At 46.6% G+C, this 27535-nt stretch overlaps 1 protein-coding gene across 3 annotated transcripts in view; it reads right to left on the reverse strand.

Moving 5' to 3' along the window:
• LOC138299833 (chitotriosidase-1-like) overlaps positions 1-27535 on the reverse strand; it is a 130029-nt gene that overhangs the window by 39628 nt on the left and 62866 nt on the right. For all 3 annotated transcript variants that reach the window (XM_069238428.1, XM_069238429.1, XM_069238430.1), the window contains exons 5-7: positions 25468-25633; positions 19425-19549; positions 6543-6666 (exon numbers count right to left, since the gene is read on the reverse strand). In XM_069238428.1, coding sequence (XP_069094529.1) covers positions 6543-6666; positions 19425-19549; positions 25468-25633 — 415 coding nt within the window. The remainder of the gene's footprint in view (positions 1-6542; positions 6667-19424; positions 19550-25467; positions 25634-27535) is intronic.

A 27535-nucleotide genomic window follows, 5' to 3' on the forward strand; every position in this document is an offset into this window, starting at 1 on the left:
CTCTTATAGTAGGAGGTAATGAATTCCATAGTTTGGCTGCTTGGACGGAGAAGGATGTACCACCTATAGTCTTTTTCTTTTACGGTGGTGTTCTAAGGCGTGGTGCCAATCTTGAGCGGAGGGTTCTTTGTTGGATGTATTTGGTAATTTTCTTTCTGATAAAAAGCGGTCCCATTCCATGTATAGCTTTGTGGGTTATACAAAGCAGCTTGAAAGTGCATATTCTGGCAACGGGTAACCAGTGTAGTGCTCTCAAGGCAGGGGAGATGTGGGCTTGCGGCTTTACATGTAATAGTAGCCTGGCTGCGGAATTCTGGATACGTTGTAGTTTTTTCATAACAGATAGAAATGATCCATGGTAGAGGCCATTGGCATAATCCAGTTTGGATAGTACAAGCGAGATAGTAGCTTGCACCTTGTGTGGAAATCCGAGGTGGGGGAAGATGCGTCGTAAAGTCTTCAAGGTGATGAAGCTTGTTCGTGCTAATTTGTCTACTTGGGCATTCATAGTTAACTTGGAATCCATGGTGATTCCTAGGTTTTTAATTTCCTTGGATAATTGAGGAGGTAGTCCGAGATCGTCAGGGCAGACGCACAGAGGGTCATAATTTTTCCAGTCACCACATATGAGTATTTCTGTTTTGGAGGTATTTAGTTTGAGATGGCTCCAGGTCATCCACTGATCAACGGCTCTGAGGCAACTGAAGATTTGTGAGTTTTCAATGTTTTTGGGGCATTCTAATTTAAGTAGTATTTGTGTGTCATCTGCATAGTTGTAGCATGTGAGATGGAAATCATTGATCAGTTCTGGTAAAGATATCATGTAGAAGTTGAAAAGCAAAGGTGAGATGATTGACCCTTGGGGACCCCTGCTTTTGTGAGGTAGGGTTCGGACGAAAAGGGGGGCGAGCGGATGATATTCGATCTTTTTTGAAGATAGGAAGTAATCCAGTCGAGAGCAATCCCTTGTATGCCGGCTTTGTGGAGTCTTTGAGTTAGGGTGTCATCGTCAACTGTATCGAAGGCAGCTGAGAGGTCCAAGAGAAGTAGTGCAGCAACTCCATTTCGGTCGACTGTGTTTTTAAGATCGTCCCAGATTGCCATGAGTGCCGATTCAGTGCTTCTTCCTGGGCGGAATCCAGTTTGGAAGTCTGAAAGTATAGAATTGTCTTCAATGAATTGTGACATCTGGGCGAATGCTGGTCTTTCTATCAATTTGCCTAGGAAAGGTCCATTTGTTATTGGTCTGTAGTTGTTGGGGTCTTGCAGGTCTAGGTTTGTTTTCTTTAATAAAGGTCGTATGTATGCCTTTTTCAGGTCTACAGGAAAAGTTCCTGAAGTTAAAGAGTTGTTGATGATTCTTCTTACAGGTGTGGCAGCAGAAGTAGATAGAAGAATGTTCTTGAAAATTTGTGGTGGGCAAGGGTCAGAAGGGCAACCAGAAGGTCTGCTTGCTTTGACCAAATCCATAAATTCATCCTGGGATATTTGTTTGATGGACTGTATAGGTTGGGTTGGTTTATTCTTAAAGGGTATTTTAGGAAAGGGTTTGGTGCTGATGGTTTTCTTCTGTTTTAAATAGGAGTCCAATGTGCCTGCCTTGGTTGTGTAGTGAGTTGCCAATTTGTTTGTGAAATCTTGAGTACTGGGAGGACTTCCTTCCATGCATGTAGGTTTTCGAAATTCATTGAAAATTCCTTGGTTGTAGATTAAGCATTTTGAATTCTTTCTAAGTAGTACCTTTTTAGCTTTTTTGATTGAGGATTTGTATATCCTGTTAAGTTTGTGTAGCTGCAGTTTGTCTTGACTGTTGTTTGTTTTGAGCCAGGTCCGCTGCAACTTTCTGATTTGTTGCTTTGTCTTTTTAAGTTCTGTGTTTCTCCAAGGTGTTGGTTTTCTTTTGTCGTGTTTAGTTTTTCTGAGTGGTATTAGGACATCAAAAGCTTCCTGTAGCCACTCATAAAGTTTTGGCACAGAATTAATTGTATCTAGATCTGTGTTTGCTGTTAGTTGTGTTTCTAAGTGATCCAAATTGAGTTTTCTCCATGGTCGATAGGTGTATGTATGTAAGTAGTTGTGGGGTGTGTTGATTTGTGGAGTTGTATGTCGGAAAGTTATCATATGGTGGTCTGACCAGGTGATTGGCGTGATGCTATGAATAGTAACTAGTTCAGGCTTAGCAAAAATGACATCTAGGATGTGACTAGCGATGTGTGTGGGATTGTGTACAATCTGATGTAGGTTCAATGCGACTAGGCCAGTGGTGATAACTTTTGGATGGGGCATATTGGGTTTGTCAAACCAAGTGTTTAGATCCCCAAGAATGCATACATTGGAGTATAGTGTAATAAGGTTTGAGACTGTGTCTAGAAAAGCATCTGGGAATGTGGAGTTGTTAGGTGGAGGTCTGTAAAGGAGGAGAAAGTTACAGGAGGAAGTTGGAGTAGGGTGGCATCTGGTGAGGAGGGCTTCACAACCTTGTATGGAGATGTTGTCTGTTTTACTGAGGTTCATTGCCTGTTTGAATATAATAGCTAGTCCACCTCCTCTCTTGCCTATACGGTTTTGAGTGATGGTTTGAAGGCCCAGAGGAACGGATTTGTGCAACACTGGTGCCATGTCGTCTTCCAACCAGGATTCATTTATGAATAGTAAGTCAGGTTGTGTGTCTGTGAGCAGGTCGTAGATGTGGTGCTTGTTTTTTGAGAGTGATCGAGCATTTATGAGCTGGCAGTTTAGAAAAAGTGTGTTAGTGGTAGTGTTGTTTTGTTTAGGAGAAGGGTAAGTAGTGTAATGTGAGCTTGAAGCAGGAGTGTTGCTAGTTGTGATAACTGTTTGAGGCTCACAATAGTCTTGCTTTTCAATATAGTGTTCCTCTTCCAGCAGGTTAAGGAGGCATTTTGTTGGGTCTGTGTGTGTGGGTGGTGGACTTGGTGGCTGAGAGAGCCATGAGGAGTGTACTGTTTTTTGTAGGGTAGTTTTATTATGTAACAGACTAGGGGATGCGAGGTTGCTATGAGTGGCATGTTTTTTATTTTGTTTGCGTTTGTTTAGTGTGGATGGAGTATGGGTTAGGGGTGGTGGAGGAGCATGTGGATCATGATGTAAGGCTCTAAATTGTGCAATGGAGGAGAGGCGAGTGAATGAAAGTTGCTGGATTGGGGTGCTTGTGGTAGGTGTTTGTGAAGAGTGAGAAAGTAGGGGTGGAGATAGGATGGAATTTGTGTTCTTTGTGTAGTCCTGGGGGTGGGCGTGGGTATGACGATAAGTGTAATGTAAGTTTGTGTTGCTTTGATGTGATGATGTTTGTGGTCGGTATTGTTTTTGTGGAATAGTGAGAGGGGATATTGGTGTAGTTGTTTTTGGTGAGGGATTTGTATGTGAGTTAGTGCTGGTAAGTGGAATTTGAGTGTTAGATGGGGTGTTGATGTGTTTTGGAGATGCATGTACGAGGTGTGTAAGAGGTGATGGGTGTGTGTCAGGGGAGTTAGTATTAGTTGCGATGATTGGAAGAGGTAATATGTGTGGTGTAGTGAAATGTGGGGATTGTATGGTTGTGTGTAATTGGTGAAGAGAGGTGAAGAGTGTTTGTAGATGATGTGTTTGAAGGCAGGGTTTGGGCATTGTTATGATGACAGGTGGTCTGTGTGGAGCAAACAGCGGATAGTGTTGTTGGTTAGTATGAGCAGAGAGTGTGTATCTGGGAGGCTGAGACTGAGAGAAATGTATGCTGTAGTTTTGTATTGTGTGGGTGATGGCAGGTTGTGTTAGTGGGAGTGCACAGGGTAGTGTGTGTGGTGAGAATGCAGGTGTTTGACTGTAGTAGTTGTGGGGGATATGTGTATATGTGTTGTATATAGGGTATTCTGTTGGGTGATGGGGCAATCTGTCTGTGGTCAGTTTGTGATGCATGTGTTGGATGTCTTTTTAGAATATGTGTTTGCATGTTGAGGGATGTGTAGGGGCTGAAACCATTCATGGTCAAATGTGAATTGGGTAGCATTTCTGGCTCTAGTCCCTAGTCCCTACCTGCCTTGAACAGGCCCAAACAGGCAGCTGCCCTTGTCCTCTCCGCCCTTTGCCTCAACGCCCGGGCTGAGACGCCCTGAGTCCTAGGCTTTTATAGCCCTACTGGCCAATAAGGAGCTGGTCCTAACCCTAGCCAATCCAATTTCAAGCCCTGATTCAAACAACTAATGGGAGACCCAGCCCTAATCACCAATCATAGCCCTATTCCTGACCACCAATCACAGCCCCAGCCCTAAAACCAGAACCAACAGCCAATCAGAATTCCCAGTCCTATCCACCAATCACAGCCCTAGAACCAACAGCCAATCAGAATCTCAGTCCTATCCACCAATCACAGCCCTAGAACCAACAGCCAATCAGAATATCAGCCCTAGAGCCAACAGCCAATCAGATTCCCAGCCCTATCCACCAATCATAACTGCAGCCCTGTAGCCAGCAACCAATGAAAGACCATCTCCCAACAACCTATCACAACAACATATGCAACAACCAATAGGAGCTTATACAAGGAGCAAGTTAACTGAAGTCCAGTCCCTGTGGTCAGGGGGAAAGGCAACTGCTGCTCTATTCAGAATCTCTGTGGATACAGACAGGCTGAATCCACACTTCTAAGCTAGCAGAGTCTACTTTCCAGGTAAAGGAGAGATTGTTTAAGAAACAAACACTGCAATAGTGCTGGGCGTGCACTCTAAAATCAGGCTTTTTTTAAAGGCAAAAATACAGGGGGGCAGACAGTTTTTAAGCACAACTTAAATCACACAAACAGATTAAAACAGTTTCCTAAAAACACACTCTGCAAGATGTATGTAGCCTTTTTACTTAGAAGAGAGAAAAAAAGGGAGGGAGATGGGGGGTGCCACAAACTAGCAAGGCAATTCACACAGTCATGGCAAAAAACAAAAAAAAAAAAAATACCACTTTAAAAGAGCCCAGGCTGCCTCAAACACAGAGAGTCCACAGTAAAACAGGCACAGGTAGCTGAAACAAACACTTTTGAACAAATAATACTATGTACCCAGAAACATCTCAGGGCTCCTTACCTAGGTCTTTTTGCAATCCTTGAACACTGGGCTGTATCAGGACACAGGGGAGATGCACAGAGGCTCACAAAATGGAGGCATTTACTGGCACTTTTTTTAAGAGTACAGCTTAGCTCTACAAATGAAATATGTTAAAAAGGTACCATATTCCCAGCTTTCATTTTGCTGCAGCTCATGATGCTTTGTACTTGAGAAGGCCCTACATTGCCATGTCTGTCTAGAGGTCTGACTGCACTCGAGCTCATCAGCCTGGCGGGGTGTGTGAAACATAGTTCAGGTTAATGATAAGTACATCTTTAGCAGAGGAGTTGGGCAGTGATTCCCAACGTTTTGACTTCTGTGGACCCCCACTTCATCAATATTGGAACCCGGGGATCCCCACTGAATCATTATTGAAATCCGGGGACCCCCTACTGAGTCATTACTGAAAGCTGGGGACCTAATCTGTTAATATTATTTCATTTTCTAAGCAGTCGCAGACTCCCCTGAGGAGAGTTCACGGATCCCCAGAGGTCCCCGGACCACAGGTTGGGAACCACTGGAGTAGAGCATTGGCTGCGCAGGTGTAAGAGAGGGAAGGTACAGAACATGGGTCTTCTACAGATTATCACTCGCCCTCACATTGTGATGTCATCCTGTCCACACGTGTGGTCCTGTCAGATTTACATTAGGGGGTGTATTTATGAGAGGCTTGCACCGCCGTTGCATCACTTTTAGTTATACAACGGTGGCTCAAACCTTTCAACCATATCTATGAGGCCATGCAAAGCCAATTTGCGTCATTTTGTATGGCATCATAGATAGGGAGTAAGGCAAGGCAGCGCAAATCCTTGAGTTGCCTTACTCGGGTTAGGGAGGCATTACATGGGCGTCGCAGTGGGTGTTCCTCCACAACAGTGACAGATTTTGACGCGTCCCCAGATTTACAAGGCCATGTAACCCCGGGGCTGCATTCAAACCTTAAGCCTGATCAGGGGAGGCGCAGCAAGGACAAACATCTTTATTTCTCTTCATTTTTTTTCCTCTTTCTATGTGTGCTGTCTTCTGCACGACACATAGAAAGAGGAAAAAACATTCCAGAATTGTTTTTTTGTGCAGGAAGGTGTGCCTTCCTGCACAATAACAATCCTGCATGCAACACAGACACCCTTACACTGTGGTGCAAAGGCCCCTGTGTTGGAGCTAGGCAGCCAAAACAGCACCAGTGCAGTGGGAAAGGGCAGGATTGCACCATATTGCATGGATACATCCCATCCCTGCCCTTTCCCTCTGACGGCCGTCATTGGCCAGTTGACTTGAATCAAGAAAGACCTGTTAGTATCTAGTGCCCTTGCTCACTAGGACGGACTTCAGCTATCAGAATTCATTACTTATCTTCCTGAAAATATGAGGTTAACACATTTGTTCTAGAATTGATGCCCTTGTTCTTGCTTGCTCGCACTAAGTAACCATATGCAAAAGGCAGATACTCACCACACTGCTGTGTGGCAGTGCTGCTGTTCTTTGCCGATCCCTGTACAAAGGACTGACATGTCCAGTCATGTTTTGCCAAAAACCATGGAAGTCAAAGGTCTGGACATTAAAGAAGTCTAAATCTCTGTTGAGACATGAAAAAGAGATCACGGATATTACTGAATCCACTGAATCACAAAATAAAAATACATCCACAAATTAACAATAGATATGATGATGATGATGCTGTTGTGTGATTGGCTGTTTGGATCACTTGAGTGTCAGCAAGATGACATACAATGGTCAGGATCAACTAAAGACTCTGCACATCAGCCTGTTCAATGTAATTTTGATGAGGGGTCCGCACACCTGCATTACTTTCATCTGTTTGTTTGTCCTACTGTAGCCGCTCTCTTTGTCACTGCTCACAGTAATGCCTTAGGTACACGGCACTGACTCACACTTGATGGTGTCACTCCTAAGCAGTATTTACGAGCAGAAGACCACAAACTCCTCATATTTGTTTTTCTAGTTTTATAAAGCACATACTTGACCCAAATGGGTAGTAGAGCTTTACATGAGCACCAGTTACATTACACAAGGACACATTCTTTTTTTTTTTTTTTTTTTAGGCATGAGAAGAGTAAGGCCCTCATAATGACTTCGGTGGTCTAAAACCTAGACCGCCAAAGTTCTGCCAGCCACTAGACCTTCCGACCGCCATATTATGACTGCTGGCGGCTCTTTGCTAGAATTTGGGTGGAGAGCCGCCAGCAGCCATACTGGCGGTCGGCGGTCCAGTGGAAGCTGCCCTGCTTGCACCGCCACGTCATCACAACACCGCCACACCTATTACAAGTTGGTAATAGATGTGGCGGTGTTGTGGCGACAGAGCGCTGGCGGCAGAGCAGGCCCCAAGGATCCCATCCCCTCCCAGATGACCACAGTGAAAAGGTAAGTGCCCGTCCGATAGGGGAGGGGGGTGATGAGTGGTGTGTGCGTGCATGGGGGTGTGCGTTTGTGTGATTGGAGTTGGGTGGGGTTTGTCGGCGTTTATGTGTGTGATTGTGAGTGCGTTAATGGATGCAGGGGTGGTGGGGGTGTGCGAGTGTATGTGTGTGTCTGTATTAGTGCGTGAATGCGTGAATGCATGTGTGTGTGTGCTGCGTGCATGTTTGGATGTAGTGGGGGATCCCTAGGGGCTGAGGTGGGACGGTGGCTGTGTGGGACAGACTGGGGGGAGTCGCATACTGGCAACAGGAATGAGGATTCCTGATGCCAGTATCCTTTCTGCCGCTGTTGCCGCCTGGAAATCCCTGGTGGAAAGGAGGCTCCAAATACCATTGGTAGTCTATGGTGGACCGCCGGGGCGAATGTGGTCCGCCCCAGCAGTCTGACTGCCCTGGGGGTACAGGCGGTGAACTGGCTGCTTTGCTTTGCCAGAGTGGCAGTGCTGGACTGCCAATATCGTAATGAGGGCCTAAGTGATTTGCCCAGAATCACAGCATGTTGAGCCAACTCCAAGACTCTACCCTGATTCCTCAGTTCCACAGTCTGCAGGTCTGGCCATAAAACCACATTACAGAGCCTTACTTTAATTATTGATAGGGTTTTATAACTTTTAGACTTGCTCAAAGGGATCATCAGAGCAATGTTCAAACTAGAATTAAAGGGCAGCTATTGGTAATGATTGCAGGGTTGGTAAAGAAGGCAAAGACTGTAGACAAAAGTACAACAACTCATCTATGTGGTGCATACAGAAACTAGGTTAGAAACTGCTTCACTGAGAGGCAGAAGACAATAAAATGTTTTTGCATAGGATACAGAGAAATCTATGTTGGAATATCAAGTGAATAGAGTTCTTGTAAGACCAAAGTACAGGAAGAGTCAGAAAACGGTGGTAAGAGATGGGAGTTGAATTTAAGTGCTCAATAGTGCTAGTAGCTGGATATTAGTACAATACCAAAGTTGGGTAAACGATTATAGCAGCCTGATATCAGGGTAGTGAGATGCAGGGTTGAGCGCTGTAGAGTGTCAAGTGGCATAATCAGTTGAGCACTCATGCTTTTCATCTGAAGAAACACTCCTTCAGCTGAGGCAACATCTGCTATTGGTTGAGAATGGCACAGAACATAACCTGCACCATCTGATCTTTCATTGGGTGTTACTAGAAACGCAGGCAATGGATGTCTTGACCTCCTTATCCTGGGATCTCTTTTTTGTAGACCAATATTCCAGCAGTGTATATTTATATGGGTTTTACTATCTATTAGGGACATGGTATTCTTTAAAGTATAGAGGAGCCGCTGTGTAGCATGCAGGTAAGTCCAGGTAGGATACATTATTACAGAGGTGCACAACATTGTGTGTAATAAGTTCGTGCCAGAAACATTAGATTAGAAATAGCTCACGTAAGATTGCTACGATCATGCTATCTGAGGACAAATTTTATTTTTTGACGAAGATTCGGAGTAGTTTTCAAATTAATTTAATTACCACTTGTTAGAAATGGGGTTTTTGGTTGGCAGTCAGGTTACTTCCTGTCCAAGCAAAAGCCCTCACTCTAGTCAGGGTAAGTCACACACTATCCAAGATTATCCTGTGCCCACCCTCTGGTAGCTTGGCACGAGCAGTCAGGCTTAACTTAGAAGGCAATGTGTAAAGTATTTGTGCAATAAATCATACAATACCACCATATAGCACCACAAAAATACACCACACAGTGTTTAGAAAAATATATAATATTTATCAGGATAATTGTAGGTCAAAAAGAATAAAGTTGCAATGGAAAATTGTAGAAATATCACAGGGAAGTGATATAGAGTGTCTTAAGTCTTTAGAATGCAATACAGTGTCTTTCAAGCACAAAGTACCTGGTTCCTGGTGGAAAATCTCCTCAGAGGGCCACAGGAGAAGAGATGCGTGGAAAAAGGGGTGTGTGCGTTGATTTCTCCTCAGCACACACAGACTTGCGTCGGTCTTTTCCACGCGGGGAAGTCGGGCGTCGTTTTCCGGCGCGCAGACAGTCTCTTTTTGTGGATCGCGGAGATTACCAGATGTCCCGGGTCTGTGCGTGGATTCTCCTGCTTGTTTTCCGGCTGCGCGTCGTTCTGCGGGGCTGCGCGTCGAAGTTTCGATCTCACGGTAGGCGTCGCGTCGATTTCTCCTTGGAAGTCGGGCGGCGTTGTCCTTGCGAGGCCGTGCGTCGAAAGTTTGGTCTCACGGCAGGTGTCGCGTCGATTTCTCCTTGGAAGTCGGGCGGCGTTGTCCTTGCGAGGCCGTGCGTCAAAGTTTCGCACTCACGGTGGGTGTCGCGTCGATTTCTCCTGGAAAGTCGAGCGGCTTTGTCCTTGCGAGGTTGTGCGTCGAAGTCTCGATCGCCCCGAGGGCGTCGCGTCGATCAGCGTCGGTGTGCGGCGTTTTTCTCGCCGCGAAAAAAGCTGTGCGTCGAAAGTTTCGGCGCACGGAGCGTCCAAGTGAAAGGAAGAAGTCTTTTTGGTCCTGAGACTTCAAGGAACAGGAGGCAAGCTCTATCCAAGCCCTTGGAGAGCACTTTCACAGCCAGACAAGAGTTCAGCAAGGCAGTAGGGCAACAGCAAGACAGCAGTCCTTTGTAGAAAGCAGACAGGTGAGTCCTTTGAGCAGCCAGGCAGTTCTTCTTGGCAGGATGTAGTTTCTGGTTCCGGTTTCTTCTCCAGCAAGTGTCTGATGAGGTAGGGCAGAGGCCCTGTTTTATACCCAAATGTGCCTTTGAAGTGGGGGAGACTTCAAAGAGTGGCTAAGAAGTGCACCAGGTCCCCTTTCAGTTCAATCCTGTCTGCCAGGGTCCCAGTAGGGGGTGTGGCAGTCCTTTGTGTGAGGGCAGGCCCTCCACCCTCCCAGCCCAGGAAGACCCATTCAAAATGCAGATGTATGCAAGTGAGGCTGAGTACCCTGTGTTTGGGGTGTGTCTGAGTGAATGCACAAGGAGCTGTCAACTAAACCTAGCCAGACGTGGATTGTAAGGCACAGAAGGATTTAAGTGCAAAGAAATGCTCACTTTCTAAAAGTGGCATTTCTAGAATAGTAATATTAAATCCGACTTCACCAGTCAGTAGGATTTTGTATTACCATTCTGGCCATACTAAATATGACCTCCCTGCTCCTTTCAGATCAGCAGCTGCCACTTCAACAGTGTATGAGGGCAGCCCCAATGTTAGCCTATGAAGGGAGCAGGTCTCCCAGTAGTGCAAAAACGAATTTAGGAGTTTTACACTACCAGGACATATAACTACACAGGTACATGTCCTGTCTTTTACCTACACAGCACCCTGCTCTAGGGGATACCCAGGGCACACATTAAGGGTGACTTATATGCAGAAAAAGGGGAGTTCTAGGCTTGGCAAGTACTTTTAAATGCCAAGTCGAGGTGGCAGTGAAACTGCACACACAGGCCTAGCAATGGTAGGCCTGGGACAAGGAAAAGGAGCTACTTAAGTGGGTGGCACAATCCGTGCTGCGGGTCCACTAGTAGCATTTAATCTATATGCCCTAGGCACCTGGAGTGCACATGACTGGGGACTTATAAGTAGATTAAATAGTTCAATCAGGTATGATCCAAAGTTACCATGTTTACAGAGAGAGAGCATATACACTTTAATACTGGTTAGCAGTGGTAAAGTGCGCAGAGTCTAAAAACCAGCAAAAACAGTATCCAAAAACGAGGAGGGAGGCAGGCAAAAAGTTAGGGGTGACTACCCTAAGGCTGTCAGGTCTAACATGTGTCCCCCCCAGCTGAAAGTGGGGAGAGCTACCCGACCTCCTGGGAGCTCTCATCGCTAAGGCGGAAGTACCTGGAGAGACCATCAGCATTGGCGTGGTCAACCCCTGGGCGATGTTCCACCGTAAAGTCCATCCCCTGTAGGGAAATGGACCACCTCAGAAGTTTTGGATTCTCACCCCTCATCTGCATGAGCCATCTGAGGGGCCTGTGGTCTGTCTGAACTAGGAAGTGAGTCCCAAACAGGTAGGGCCCCAGCTTCTTCAGTGCCCAGACCACAGCAAAAGCTTCTCTTTCAATAGCACTCCACCTCTGTTCCCGTGGTAATAGCCTTCTGCTAATAAAGACTACTGGTTGATCTTGGCCCTCCTCATTTAGCTGTGCTAGGACTGCCCCTATGCCATGCTCTGAAGCGTCTGTCTGCACGATAAATTCCTGGGAGTAGTCAGGGGCCTTGAGCACGGGGGCCGTGCACATGGCTTCCTTTAGGGCGTCAAAGGCTTTCTGACAAGCCTCTGTCCAATTCACCAACCTAGGTTGCTTCTTGGACGTGAGTTGTGTCAAGGGGGACACAATGGTACCATAGCCCTTGACAAACCTGCGGTAGTAGCCGGTGAGGCCTAAAAAGGCCCTCACCTCAGTCTGGGTTCGAGGTGGTTGCCAGGCCTTGATAGTTTCGATCTTGGCCTGGAGTGGCTGCACCTTGCCACCACCTACTAGGTGTCCCAAGTACACCACGGAACCCTGCCCAATCTGGCACTTACTAGCCTTGATGGTCAGGCCTGCCTGTTGCAGGGCCTGAAGCACCTCCTTGAGGTGGAGCAGGTGTTCCTCCCAGCTGGAACTGTAGACAGCTATGTCATCCAGGTAGGCTGCACAGAAGGCATCCTTGCCAGCCAGGACCCCGTTAACCAACCGTTGGAAGGTAGCGGGGGCATTTTTCAATCCAAACGGCATCACCCGGAACTGGTAATGGCCGTCAGGGGTGGAAAAGGCGGACCTTTCCTTAGCCCCCTCAGTCAGGGCGATCTGCCAGTACCCTGAAGTAAGATCAAACGTACTCAGGAACTGGGCAGCGCCTAGCCTGTCCACGAGCTCATCAGCTCGGGGGATGGGGTGAGCATCAGTCCGTGTGACTGAGTTGAGACCCCGGTAGTCCACGCAGAACCGGAGTTCTGGCTTCGCGCCTGGGGCAGTAGCCTTGGGGACCAACACCACTGGGCTGGCCCAGGGACTACTGGACTTCTCAATAACCCCTAGCGTCAACATCTTGGAGACCTCCTCCTTGATGCTGGCCTTCACCTTATCTGACAACCTGTAAATTTTGTTTTTCACAGGGAGACTGTCACCGGTGTCAATATCATGAACACAGAGGTGGGTCAGTCCCGGAGTAAGGGAGAAGAGGGGGGAGAACTGCTCCAACAGCTCATAGCAGTCTCCTTTCTGGTTTAGAGTCAGGGAGTCAGACAGAATGACCCCGCTTACGGACCCATCACCTTCTTGGGCAGAGAGGAGGTCAGGGAGAGGTTCACTCTCCTCTTCCATTCCTTCATCTGTGACCAGAAGCATGTTGATCTCCGACCTCTCAAAATGAGCTTTTAGTCGGTTCACGTGGAGCACCCTTAGGGGGTTCCTAGGGGTTTGGAGGTCCACTAGGTAAGTGGCCTCCCCTTTCCGCTCCTTTATTTCAAATGGGCCAGACCAGCGGTCCTGGAGAGCTCTGGGCTCTACTGGCTCCATTACCCACACTTTGTCTCCAGGTTGAAACTCTACCAGAGTGGCCTTCTGGTCATACCATTGTTTCATCACCTCTTGACTGGCCTCCAGGTTACTTTGGGCCTCTTTCCAGAAGCGGGTCATCTGATTGCGGAGGGCCAACATGTAGCTGACCACGTCCTGAGGGGGTGTCTTTGGAGCGTTCTCCAATCCCTCCTTGACAATGCTTAAGGGTCCCCTGACGGGGTACCCATAGAGAAGCTCAAAGGGACTGAACCCTACCCCCCTCTGGGGGACCTCTCTGTAAGCAAAGAGAAGGCATGGTAAGAGGACGTCCCATTTACGCCTCATGGCCTCAGGGAGGCCACCAATCATGCCTTTCAGGGTCTTGTTGAATCTCTCCACAAGCCCATTAGACTGGGGGTGATAGGGTGTGGTGAACTTGTAGGTTACACCACACGCATCCCACAGATGCTTCATGTACGCGGACATGAAGTTAGTGCCTCTGTCAGACACTATCTCCTTGGGGAATCCCACACGGGTAAATATCCCCATCAGGGTTCTGGCTACCACCGATGCAGTTACGGTCCTCAGAGGGATTGCCTCTGGGTACCGGGTGGCATGGTCCACCAAAACCAGGATAAACCTGTTGCCTAAGGCAGTTTTGGGGTCCAAGGGGCCAACAATGTCGACGCCCACCCTTTCAAAGGGGGTGCCAACGACAGGAAGTGGAATCAGGGGGATTTTAACCCTCTTTCCTGCTTTACCACTAGCCTGGCAGGTAGGACAAGCCCTGCAGAATTTGTCTGAGTGTGTCCTCATTTTGGGCCAGTGAAAGTGGTTGACAAGCCTGTTGAAGGTCTTGTCTTGTCCCAAATGTCCTGCCAGGGGAATGTCGTGAGCCAGACCCAGTAGGAAGGCTCGGTAACATTGGGGGACCACCAGCACACGTGCTGCCCCAAAGACCGGAACCCTAGGCTCACTGTAGAGGAGATCATTCTCCCAATATAGGTGGTGATTGCCAGAGGCGTCACCTGCTGCCTGGTTTAAGGCTTGTTTCCTCAACCCTTCTAGAGTGGGACACTCTTTCTGCGCCTGGCAGAATTCCTCCCTGGTGGGTCCACCCTCCACTTGCCAGCCAGCAAGCTCCGGTAAGTCACCTAGGGTGGCAATGTCTTCCCCAGTTGGCTCGGGAGTCTCCTCCTCAGGAGCCCCGTCAGCCACTGTGGGAACTTCTGGGGCCGGTTTCCCGCGCCCCTCGTCCCTCCTCTTGGCAGCTCCCTGGGCCATCGTTCCAGGCTCCAGATGCCCTTGACTTCCCTCTTGGTCAGCCATGGACCGGGTGGTCATGCAGACCCACTCAGGTAACCCTAACATCTCCAGGTGAGATCTGAGCTCTACTTCTTTCCAAGCAGTATGCTCTAGATCATTGCCTAACAGACAATCTACAGGCATGGCAGGACTCACAGCTACTTTCAGAGTACCAGAGACCCCCCCCCCACTCAAAGGGAACCCGAGCCACCGGTAGGTGACTCTCGCGGTTGTCAGCGACTATGACCTGGTGGAATGTATTCGGGATTATCTGCTCTGTGGACACCAGCTGACTCTTGATAGTAGTCATACTGGCTCCTGTGTCACGCAGAGCCTCCACCTTCTGCCCATCAATGAGGACCCACTGCCGGTACTTGGAAGTATTTTTAGGCATGTGGACCTTGGACATCATTTCTCCTTCTCCCAGGGACACTAGGGAAATCTCTACCTGCTCCCCAAAGCTAGTGGGGTCCATCTCCCCCCCGAGTGCTACACTAGTCAACCCAGGCGCCTGTCCAGTAGTGGACGGTGCCCTCTTGGGGCACTGTGGATCGCCTTTGTAGTGACCATATTGGTAACACTCCATGCATTTGGGGCTAGATTTTCCCGACCTGTCAAATGTCCCTGGTTTCTTCCCAAATTTGGAAAAGGAAGGGTTGCCACCCCCTCCCTGGGAATTCTTTTGGGGGCCTTTAGAGAGTTCCTTATCTGTAAGTTTATCTCCCCCCTCTTTCTTCTGTTGGGAACCCTGACCACCTTTGTGGGAGTCCCCCCCAGGTACCTTTTTGGACACTCTGGTGCTAACCCAGAGGTCCGCCTCCTCAGCAAGCTTCCTGGGATCAGTCAGCTTACTATCCACTAGGTGCTGGCGCAAATCGGTATAAGTAACATTAAGCATATGCTCTCTCAGGATCAAGTCATATAAACCTTTATAATCTGCTACTTTGTTGCCCCGCACCCATCCATTCAGTGCCTTACTAGAGAAATCAAAGAAATCTACCCATGTTTGTGTGGTTTGTTTGGTGCTGTCCCTGAACCTCTGACGGTATCCCTCAGGGGTCAGCCCAAACTTGGCAAGTAAAGTGGCTTTCTGGAGTGGGTATGTGTTTTGATCCGGTGGATCCAATGTGAGAAGTGTGTCCCTCCCCAATGGCGGCACATAACCCCACATAGCTACCCCCCATTGCCCTTCAGGAACCTCATGAGCCCTTAGTGCAACTTCATAAGCAGCTAACCATTTATCTATGTCATCTCCCACCACAAAACTGGGCACCACATTTTTGGGTATACGAACCTTCTTTTCTCCAGCAGGTCCTGTCTGTATGCTGCCACCATTATTGCTGGATTCAGACTGTCTTGCCTTGATCTCCAGCTCCTTGAGACTCAGTTCATGAGCCAACAATAGTTTCTTTTCAGCCAACGCTCTTTCAGCTTCCACTTGTTTGGCTGTTCTTTCAGCTTCAATCTGTTTGGCTGCTCTTTCAGCCTCAGCTTGTTTGGCTTCTCTTTCTGCCCTCTTCTCCTCCTGTTGTGCCTCAATTTTCAGTTTCGCCATTTGCAATTGGAACTCCCTTTCTTCTCTCCTTTCCTCTGCGGTCAGGCTTTGCATGGAGACACTGCTCCCTGGTCTGGAAGGGTGCACAATTGCAGTGGTACCACCATCCATAGATAGTGGAAATCCTTCTGAGGGGCCATTTTCTGGCTCCTCTTCCTCATCATCCTCTAAATGGGCTTCTGCCCAGGCCCTCAGCGCCACTTGAAAGTCCTCCTTTCTGGAGGCCCCTTGGGTGGGTACCCTTAATGCCCTGCAGAATCCTCTTAGTTGTTTGACCGTGTATGTATCCAACTGGACTAGGTCAAAGTCCCCTGTCTGAGACCCAGTCAGAGACATGTTGAGTGAGGATTTAGTTTTTGAAAATTGTCAGGAAAAAACGGATTTTCAAAAAGAGATAAACACCAAGTTGACCTTCAACTGTGGGTATGTAGTGAAATACTTAGCTACTGTATGTCACTGCACAAATACAAGTCCTATCCTCACCGCTGATCACCAATGTTAGAAATGGGGTTTTTGGTTGGCAGTCAGGTTACTTCCTGTCCAAGCAAAAGCCCTCACTCTAGTCAGGGTAAGTCACACACTATCCAAGATTATCCTGTGCCCACCCTCTGGTAGCTTGGCACGAGCAGTCAGGCTTAACTTAGAAGGCAATGTGTAAAGTATTTGTGCAATAAATCATACAATACCACCATATAGCACCACAAAAATACACCACACAGTGTTTAGAAAAATATATAATATTTATCAGGATAATTGTAGGTCAAAAAGAATAAAGTTGCAATGGAAAATTGTAGAAATATCACAGGGAAGTGATATAGAGTGTCTTAAGTCTTTAGAATGCAATACAGTGTCTTTCAAGCACAAAGTACCTGGTTTCTGGTGGAAAATCTCCTCAGAGGGCCACAGGAGAAGAGATGCGTGGAAAAAGGGGTGTGTGCGTTGATTTCTCCTCAGCACACACAGACTTGCGTCGGTCTTTTCCACGCGGGGAAGTCGGGCGTCGTTTTCCGGCGCGCAGACAGTCTCTTTTTGTGGATCGCGGGGATTACCAGATGTCCCGGGTCTGTGCGTGGATTCTCCTGCTTGTTTTCCGGCTGCGCGTCGTTCTGCGGGGCTGCGCGTCGAAGTTTCGATCTCACGGTAGGCGTCGCGTCGATTTCTCCTTGGAAGTCGGGCGGCGTTGTCCTTGCGAGGCCGTGCGTCGAAAGTTTGGTCTCACGGCAGGCGTCGCGTCGATTTCTCCTTGGAAGTCGGGCGGCGTTGTCCTTGCGAGGCCGTGCGTCAAAGTTTCGCACTCACGGTGGGTGTCGCGTCGATTTCTCCTGGAAAGTCGAGCGGCTTTGTCCTTGCGAGGTTGTGCGTCGAAGTCTCGATCGCCCCGAGGGCGTCGCGTCGATCAGCGTCGGTGTGCGGCGTTTTTCTCGCCGCGAAACAAGCTGTGCGTCGAAAGTTTCGGCGCACGGAGCGTCCAAGTGAAAGGAAGAAGTCTTTTTGGTCCTGAGACTTCAAGGAACAGGAGGCAAGCTCTATCCAAGCCCTTGGAGAGCACTTTCACAGCCAGACAAGAGTTCAGCAAGGCAGTAGGGCAACAGCAAGACAGCAGTCCTTTGTAGAAAGCAGACAGGTGAGTCCTTTGAGCAGCCAGGCAGTTCTTCTTGGCAGGATGTAGTTTCTGGTTCCGGTTTCTTCTCCAGCAAGTGTCTGATGAGGTAGGGCAGAGGCCCTGTTTTATACCCAAATGTGCCTTTGAAGTGGGGGAGACTTCAAAGAGTGGCTAAGAAGTGCACCAGGTCCCCTTTCAGTTCAATCCTGTCTGCCAGGGTCCCAGTAGGGGGTGTGGCAGTCCTTTGTGTGAGGGCAGGCCCTCCACCCTCCCAGCCCAGGAAGACCCATTCAAAATGCAGATGTATGCAAGTGAGGCTGAGTACCCTGTGTTTGGGGTGTGTCTGAGTGAATGCACAAGGAGCTGTCAACTAAACCTAGCCAGACGTGGATTGTAAGGCACAGAAGGATTTAAGTGCAAAGAAATGCTCACTTTCTAAAAGTGGCATTTCTAGAATAGTAATATTAAATCCGACTTCACCAGTCAGTAGGATTTTGTATTACCATTCTGGCCATACTAAATATGACCTCCCTGCTCCTTTCAGATCAGCAGCTGCCACTTCAACAGTGTATGAGGGCAGCCCCAATGTTAGCCTATGAAGGGAGCAGGTCTCCCAGTAGTGCAAAAACGAATTTAGGAGTTTTACACTACCAGGACATATAACTACACAGGTACATGTCCTGTCTTTTACCTACACAGCACCCTGCTCTAGGGGATACCCAGGGCACACATTAAGGGTGACTTATATGCAGAAAAAGGGGAGTTCTAGGCTTGGCAAGTACTTTTAAATGCCAAGTCGAGGTGGCAGTGAAACTGCACACACAGGCCTAGCAAGGGTAGGCCTGGGACAAGGAAAAGGAGCTACTTAAGTGGGTGGCACAATCCGTGCTGCGGGTCCACTAGTAGCATTTAATCTATATGCCCTAGGCACCTGGAGTGCACATGACTGGGGACTTATAAGTAGATTAAATAGTTCAATCAGGTATGATCCAAAGTTACCATGTTTACAGAGAGAGAGCATATACACTTTATCACTGGTTAGCAGTGGTAAAGTGCGCAGAGTCTAAAAACCAGCAAAAACAGTATCCAAAAACGAGGAGGGAGGCAGGCAAAAAGTTAGGGGTGACTACCCTAAGGCTGTCAGGTCTAACACCACTCTTTGCCTGAGCACTACAGAGACCTTGACTACTATAAGCCATTCTGGAAAAATGCCAAGATCAGCTTGCCGAGTATTGACTTACTCACTGCCAGACACTTTACAGCATGCCTTTTTAACTATTACTACACTGGGTATGGCGAGCAGAAACTGTGTTTCGGCAAAACTCCCTGGCAACAAATACAGCCATGGACAAATAAATTCTGTCCATCGGTTCCCTGATTTTGCAGGAAATGGCTGGATTTTTTCAATCAGGAAAATTGTCAGATTACTGGATGTGGCTTTCTTTTTGAATCCTTATGTCTTGCTTGAAATGAGGTTGAATAGTTGGCTAAAAACTTTACTGCTTTTATTTTTAAATTCACATATGGTGTAGCGTACAGTAGTGCAGTCATGCATTGTGATATTGTTTTATGCTCTCAGTTTCACACATTTACAAATCTCACTCCGTTCAAACTCCCCAAAAAGCCAAGAGTTGTAAGAACCACACAGGTTTTTTTCCATCTTTCTGGGCGCTGCTTTATCTCAAGATTCGGGCAAGGATACCGGGAAGTCTCTGTCGTAGTGGGCTATTTTGGCTATGTGGTCATTTTTTGCACTGCAGATGGATGAAATCTTCTGGATATAATGTACTAGATGTGTGGCTGATCCACATCCAACTCTCTTTTTCTGACTCCCTTTCCCAAACTCGCACCACACAGCATCAGGTTTAAGCAGACTGTACTCAACTCAGGTATTTGACCTGGATATGGGAGGTGTCAAGATTTTCCGCATTGTCAAACAGAATCTTGGCCAGAACTCACCTGGAAATAGCACTGATCTCGTAACCCGTGATAATGGTTCCTCTCTCTGAAGGCACAGTTGCGCTGAGCAGCAGCCTTTCTCGCCCCGTCTGCAGAGCTTCATTGAAAAACTCTTTTGACAATTCCTGAAAGGAGCCAGATTTAAGGAAAATTTGTCATTGCACTTCTATAGCTCATGGTGTTCATTCTGCACGTGGACCTCCAGTCATAGCATAAAATACAATAAAGCTCTAGATTGAGGTTAACACACATGCTTTTATATGGACTCCACATAACAACACTAGCTAAAATGAGGTAGGTGTCCATCTCCTCGACTTTTGCTTGATCCCATGCTTTAATGTCCATCCTTTCTGTGTGTGTCCTAATCCCAAGACCTGTACCCTTCGATACGGTGTTGAGTCACAGTAGAATGAGCAGAGTCCTTGTGTGTCAAAACTTTTGATGCAAGTGCATCAAAGGACAGGAAGGCCCATAGGTTACTATGGGTGCGTCATTTAATGCCTGCTTTGAGCAGGCGTTAAAAATAATGGAAAAAGTGGCACACTGAAATGCTGTAAATTTCATTGTGCCATTTTTCAGGCCTCCGTGTGGGGGGACATCTCCTTGCATACATTATGCCTGGTGAAGGCATAATGTGGTGTGAGGGGTTACAAAGTGGCGCAATGTATGCATTGCGCCACTTTGTAAATAAGGCACAGGGAAATGGCCTCCTTAATGCCACATTAGCATAAAATAAATTATGCTAGTGTTTCGCAAGGAGGCTCAAGGGGCTTGTAAATATGCCCTTTGGTGTGCACAAGCATGCGGCTTAGCCATGGTAGTTCCCCTGGGAATTTGTTGACTTAACAGTTCCTTGACTGCTCCCATTTTTAGTCAACACATGGCACATATGACTCCACTGCATTTCCTTTGAGAGGAAAAAGTTACTGACTGTGTTGCTCATGTGGTCCATGCTCAGATTGTGCTCCTAGGTCGGTGAAATGGCAGAGACTCTCGGACTGTTCCTGGAGGCTGCAGAAGTTCCAACTGCACTGACAGCCTTATTGTTGCTCCCCACACAGGACTTAAGCACTGGAGCTTAGCGGTCCATACCTTTCGCCTGGCGTGCGAATGCTCCTGCCTGAACTGCACACCACACATATGTATCTTCCCACATCAACCCTGTTGTGACTAAAATGCCTTTGATGCATTTAGTTTGAGAAAATAGAGAGAGAAATTTGAGAGTGTTGTATGTGAATTAATTGAAAAAACTTAAACTGAGAAACCACATTGGAAGAAACCAAATCATGTAAAACCACTGTTACGGAAAGATGATTTAAATGAAATACAAATAAACTGAAAATTAAAGGAAACATTTTAAAGGAAAGATAAACTCTACAATTACATTAAACGTCTGTGGAGTATATGACTAGGGGAGTTTTGGGTTAAGGGATGGTTAAAGTTTAGGGGTGATCAGAGGTTTTTAGGAGTCAAGAATGGGTGGAGTTCAGGGAGGGATGTAGTTTAAGGGTGGTGAGGGTTTTTTTTAGGTATCAGGAATGGGTGGAGCTTAGCTGTTTTGAGAGGTTTTAGGGTTCATGGATGGGTTGAGCTTAGGACTGATGAGGGTTTTCAAGATTCAGTGATGGGTAGAGATTAGGGTTGGTAAACAGTTTTGAGGGTTTTGTGTTGGGTGAAGTTTAGGGTGGTGAGTGGTTTTTATGGTTCAGTGATGGGTGGAGTTTAGGGGTGGTAAGGGTCATTCAGAGGTCTTGGGTGGGTGAAGTTTTGGTCTGATGAGTTTTTGTAGGGAGCTGGGATGGAGGGGTTTAGGCCTAGAAAGGGTTTTATAGTGTTAAGGAATGGGTGAAGTTTATGGGTAGTGAGGGGTTTTACCATTCTGAAATGGGCTTAATGTAGGGGCAGAAGTTCTTTTAGGGTTCAGGATAGGTGTAGTTGAGGGATCAAGGGTGGGTGTCATTTAGGTGTAGTGAGAAGTTTTTTTGGTTTCTTGGATAGATGGAGTTTAGGGGTAAAAAAAGGCTTTTAAGGTTCAGGGATGGATGTAGCTTAGGTGTGGTGAGATTTTCTAGGGCGTGGGGATTGATGGTGGTTAGGGGTGGTGAAGGATCAGGGATGGATGGTGAGAGGTCAGCGAATTAGAAGCAAAATGAAGTAATTGCTTGACAGTGTAAAAGACATACATCTGAAATACTGTCTGTTAGACTTGGCATCCTTCGGGTGGTCTTACCCTAGACATTTTGCCTTCTACCTCCTGTTTTGTTGCTTTATTTTTTTGTTGGCCTTAGGACTCTGAGCACTTTACCACTGCTAACCAGTGCTAAAGTGCATGTGCTTCTCCTTAAACATGGTAACATCAGTGTATCCCCAATTGGCATTTTTAATTTACCTGGAAGTCCCTTGTAAAGGGGTATACTATAGACCCAGGGCCTGGAAATGAAATGCTACTAGTGGACCTGCAGAACTGATTGTGCCACCCACCCTGTAAGCATATCTCAGGCCTGCCATTGAAGAGCCTGTGTGTGCAGTTTCACTGCCACCTAGACGTGGTCTTGCCAAGACTTAAAGCCCCCTCTTCTTACATTTAGGTCACCCCTAAAGTAGGCCCTAGGTTGCCCAAAGGGGTAAGTGCTATGTAAGTAAAAGGCAGGACATGTATGTTTGAGCTTTACATGTCCTGGTAATGGAAAACTCTCAAAGTTGTTTTTTATTTCTGTGAGGCCTGTTCCCTTATATGTCAGCATCGGCAATTCCATAAAAATGCTTTTAAGCTGTAATTCCTGATCATAGAGGAGTAGCTGCATCATGTTTAGTATCATTGGAATGGTAGTGATAAATCCTCTTTACTGGTAAAGTATGATTTATCTTTCCTATTTTAGAAATACCACTTTTAGAAAGTGGGCATGTCTCTGCTCTCACTGCCCTGTGTACCTACAGCCTGTCTCCAATACACATCTGACCTGGGCTAGATGACAGCTACACTTGTGCATTCCCCCCAGACACCCACAACACAAGATACTCAACTGCATCTGCATTCATCTGCATACTGATGGGTCTTCCTGGGGAGGAGTCTGGGAAGGGCTCACACTAACACTTCAAAGGTAGTGGACTGAGCCCACACAAAGAGGCTGTTTACCCCCCCCCCCATTAGTCTGGAGCCAGGGCTCGGCTGAAAGGGGGCATGTGCACTTCAGATAGATCCTTTGAAGTCATCCCCCAGATCAAGGGGACTTTAGGGCATAAGTACTGGGTCTTTGACCCCCTGAAATCAGATCACTACTGGACTTGGAAAGAACTCTGCTGGAGTAAAGACTGCTGTGCTGTAAGGATTTCAACTCTGCCTAGACTGACAGTTCCAAGGAAGTGCTTCTCTGCCTTTTTTTGTTGCCCTGCTGCCTGCTAATTTCTGTCCTGCAAACCAAGAACCACAACTATCCCCAGAGTGACTCTAAGGGCTTGCTGACTTGCCCCCTGGTTCTACTAAGAGTCTCTGGAACATCAAAGACCTCAGGGTGGCTTTCCTGCAGCTTGCCACTCGCTTTTGCCATGGATCACGGAGGGGCTTCCCTGCAGCTTGCCACCTGCTTTTGACAAGGATCGCAGAGCGGCATCCCTGAAGCTTGAAGTTCACTATTGCCAAGGATCACGCAGAGTGACTTCCCCGCAACTCGCAGCCCACTTTTATCAATGATTGCAGAGCGGCTTCCCTGTGGCCTGCCATCTGCTTTTGTCAAGGATCACAGAGCAGCTTTCCTGCAGTCTTCCGCCTGCTTTTGTCAAGGATCGTAGAGCGGCTTCCCTACAGTCTGCTGCTTGCTTTGTCAAGGATCGCAAAGCAGTTTCAGCTCGACTGGCCGCCACACACTCTCCTTACTTTTCAATCTGCAGTCGCGCCACTGATTTCCCTGATGGTGCTGGTCCACTAAACAGCTCCCCCGCAGCTTTCACAGCTTTTCTTTCCACCAGAGGAGAGAGTTATTCGAGAACACATCACCCTGCCACTGTCTGGGAAAGAATGTGACCACAGTATTACCATAATTTACTTAAACAAAGTGCATTCACATCACAGAATTCCCTGCATCATTTTAAACCACATACCTTGCTATAGACACTGTTTTGATAACTATGACAAGTGGAATATCTTAATTGGATTTTTGTTGCTTTAGTCTTATTTTGAATAGATCAATATTGTCTATTTTCCTAACACTGTGTGGACTCTTTTTATGATGTCCTCATTGTGATTACTACAGGTGTGTTACACAAATACTTTACCCATTGCCTTCTAAGTTAAGCCTGTTTGCTGTGTGCCAAGCTACCAGATGGTGAGCACAGGTTAATTTAGGTTGTGCATTCGACTTACCCTGACTAGGATTCTGGTCCTTATTTTGCCATGGTGCATACCACTGCCAACTAGAGATCCAATTTCTAACAATGGCCCTCATTATGAGTTTGGCGGGCGGCAGAGGGCGCCCGCCAAATGCGTACCACTATCTGGCCGCCAGTACGGCCAGAACACCGCCAGCCCTATTACAAGTTTCCTGCTGGGCCAGCCCAGTGGGAAACAGGGCCTTAACATTGACGCCGGCTCATAATCGCAAGCAGCAGCACCCGCTACACTTTCCACTGCCTGTAATTCGGGCTGCGGAAAGCGCGACGGGGCTGACCATGGGGGCCCCTGCACTGCCCATTCCAAGTGCCTGGGTCCCCGATGCCCCCATTCTGCCAGCCTTTCCATGGCGGGTTACAACCGGCGTGAGCGCCAGGCTGTCAAATGGCGGCAACCTGGCGGTGTCTGCGGTCAGACCGTGGCAGCTCTGCCACGGTCGTAATGTGGCGGTCGGACCGCCCCCGCAAGTCTGGCGGTCTTAAGACTGCCAGACTCGTAATGAGGGCTAATGTCCCCTGAAGTCCGGTACTGAAATAAATACCTCAGACAAAACTGTTTCTGAAAACAAGATCAGCAACCATTACATTTACTCCTCATAAAATAAGCATGCAAAAGCAAAGTTCGAAAAAAAAAACCATTCTATGAGTTGGTTTCCATGAAATGGTCAATTCCATTTTGTCTGAAAATTTCCAATAAACAGTTTTGGTGAAATGGTTTCTTAGTAATTGTATTGCATTAAATAGCTTTTCTGTTAGATCACATACAACCGTTTGAGTGTACTCCTGTTCCTCATAGTGAACTTGAACTAAAGAACAAGGTAATGCTATTTAAACTCTATTTGTTTCAAGTTCAGTTCCTTAGTAAATAAATTCTTAGGGCCAGATGTAGCAAGCAGTTTTGCCCATTCTGTGTCTATGGGAAAATGTGTTCGTACATATGTCCCTTAGATCTTTATACAAAGTTGGAAGCATCATTTAATTGACTGTGACAAGTGCTACATACATTTTAAAAAGTTCCCCTCACCAACACTGTGTAAGCCTTGTCTGTTGGATATTGGTACCCTCAGGGGCGTAGCTTGGTCAGTAAGATTGGTGGTGGAGGGGTGAGCTTTACATTTTTCAACAATCACAGTGGCATTTAATGCTAAAGTACATTGTACAATAAGCAGGCTGCATGAGAGAGACTTAAGAGGCAGTGGAAAGGGAGAGGAATGAAGATTGGTAGGTGTACTAAGTGAGACAAAACACAATATTTTGGAAAAAATAACCAACATTTTTTAGGGCTGTCAAAACAGAGACAGAGAGTGGGTGTGTATGTCTGTGCATGTTTTTGTCTTTGTGAATGCAGAAATCCCAGGTGAAATACAACAGACACCTCACAATACCCGAATGTACCTGTATCCAACTACTTATCAGAAAATACATTTATTAGGGAGTTGTAACACTCTAAACACACTCCCGGAAGCTATGCCCCTAGGTACTGTTCTGACACTAAGGATACTAGACAATTCACTCAGACTGCAGTTGTACCTGACGTATATGGTTGCAGGAAGAACCAACGGGAGACACTCGCCACAAGGATTGCCTAGTTGCTCTTTAGCTTCATAGACCCGAAGAACTGGCTGTGTATGAACTTCCTTAATTGAATTTCACATACCTGAATGAGTACTGTGAAACGGCTTTTGTCCTCTGGAGGGCTCCCTCTGGAGCCTGGGAACTGCCAGCTTAAATCCAGGCCATCGAAGCCATGATTCCGCAGGAAAGGGGATACTGAGTCAATGAATGCTTTACGATTGCTGCCTGGCGAAACCATGTTAGTGAATCTAAAGGTGGAAAGATGGAAAAACGTATCTTAAATATTAGAATTGAGAAAAAGTGCTAGGCTTAGTAAAATGGTTTACACCAAGGGGTAGTCCCATTCTCCACTGCCAGTCCTGCAGGGTTTTAATGGCCAGTGGTTCCATGTTAAGTACAGTAAATTCAGCCAATGTTTGGTTTGTACACCATGGCTTGTACACCTACAGTTCTGATGGGATATAAAAATAGACAACAAAGTGTTGTTTTCTATAAATGCTACTATAGTCTGAAGGTGTCAGATACTGCATGGACCCAAAAAGCAGCTCTGTGTTTCTGTTTACTTGCTTTACCCTGTGCTGCCGGGAGCTGAACCTAAGCAGAGGCTCCCTCCCAATGAACCTGTTGGCCAGAGAGCAACTCATGTAGCAAACAATCACCTAAAAAACACAAGATGCGTAAAATGTTAGTACTCATCTGATACTAGCCTCAGAAGTGTTTGGGAACTCTGTCATAATGCAGGGTAGCACAAAAAATGGATTGTCTACTTTTAAATGTAATTTATCATATTAGGCACATGAAGAAATGCTATTTTATTTACACCTGAATGCAACGAAGCTTGGCAATAGAAACTGAAATCTCTCTTAGGTCACTGAAGCAAAAAACGCAGCAAGCCTTCAAGGCCTAAATTAGACATATGAATGTTAAGTCCGAAATGGTAAGCATAGATACTGACAGAAAATTGAAATCATAATAAACTTTGGAAAATGGCCTAGGTGCTTGATTGAAGCAGCACTTCTAAATAATAAAAAGTCTTACAGAAGGAACCTACCTTATGCATACCAGTGGCCCTTCCGGGCTTCTAAGGTAGATGTTATCTATATAATGATTAAAACATATTGTGGATTCAGCCTGTTTCAGACATAATACGTTGTTTCTAAAGTACACTAGGGTGAGACATGGTAATCTATAAGCTTCGGTTTGACTTCATATGCATTTGTTTGCCCAGTTAGTAGTACACAGTTTTGTAAATGCTTAGCTGCATCGGGGGCAGGTGAGCAGTATTACTACTATTTTAAGTTGGTCTACATAGTTAGTAGGTAACTAAAACACACACAAGCCTCAATGTTGTTGTTTGTGATGTCACTTAAGAGCCAGTGGTATAAACTGCTGTTATTATCAGCTAACCAGGATTTGAGCCGTTCTTGTCATGTGTGCTAATCCCATGCATAAAAGTGGGGTACCATTTTGTACGGGTAGAAGTATGGGAACAATGGGTGGTAGGAATTCCATAAACCTGCAGAGTTTCCTGAAGTTTCCCTCAGAAATGTGAGGAAAATGTATTATGTTAGCCAAAGTTTGAGGTCTCCAGGTTAATGTGGGTATGACAATGCAGTGATATTCATGCAGGTCACACCACCCTGGATTTCTCTGAGAGTCCAGTTTTCAGAAATATCTGAGTATGGTAGGTTTCCCTGGAGGTGATGGTCGAGGTTAGGCCCAAATACTACAGCTACCCACATTGCCAAAGTAGGTTGATTTTGATTGGGGTAAATGTGTTGTCTCCATGCTGCGTTTTGGGGCCTATTGAATTTCTGACGAAAGGCCCATTAGGGTACAGTTTTTATTGGAAGAACTCACAAAACAGTGGGTGGTAGGAATTTGGTGGATCCCTGCAGATTCTGGAACTTTTACTCTAAGACATGTAAGGAAAATGCTTGCTTTTAGCTAAAGATTGAAGTTTGCAGGGCATTGTGGATATGAAATTATAGTTAGATCTATGCAAGTCCCCCTACTCTCGATCCCCTGGGGATCAAGGCTGAGTGGGAGCTGAGCCCAAATATTTCAACCTTTCAGAATGGCAAGTAAGAGGAAATTTGTATCCATCCCCACTCTGCCAGTTCATATTTCAAAACTATGCCTAAAACAAT

This window comes from Pleurodeles waltl, chromosome 6 (genome assembly GCF_031143425.1).
Source record: "Pleurodeles waltl isolate 20211129_DDA chromosome 6, aPleWal1.hap1.20221129, whole genome shotgun sequence".
NCBI classification, from domain to species: domain Eukaryota; kingdom Metazoa; phylum Chordata; class Amphibia; order Caudata; family Salamandridae; genus Pleurodeles; species Pleurodeles waltl.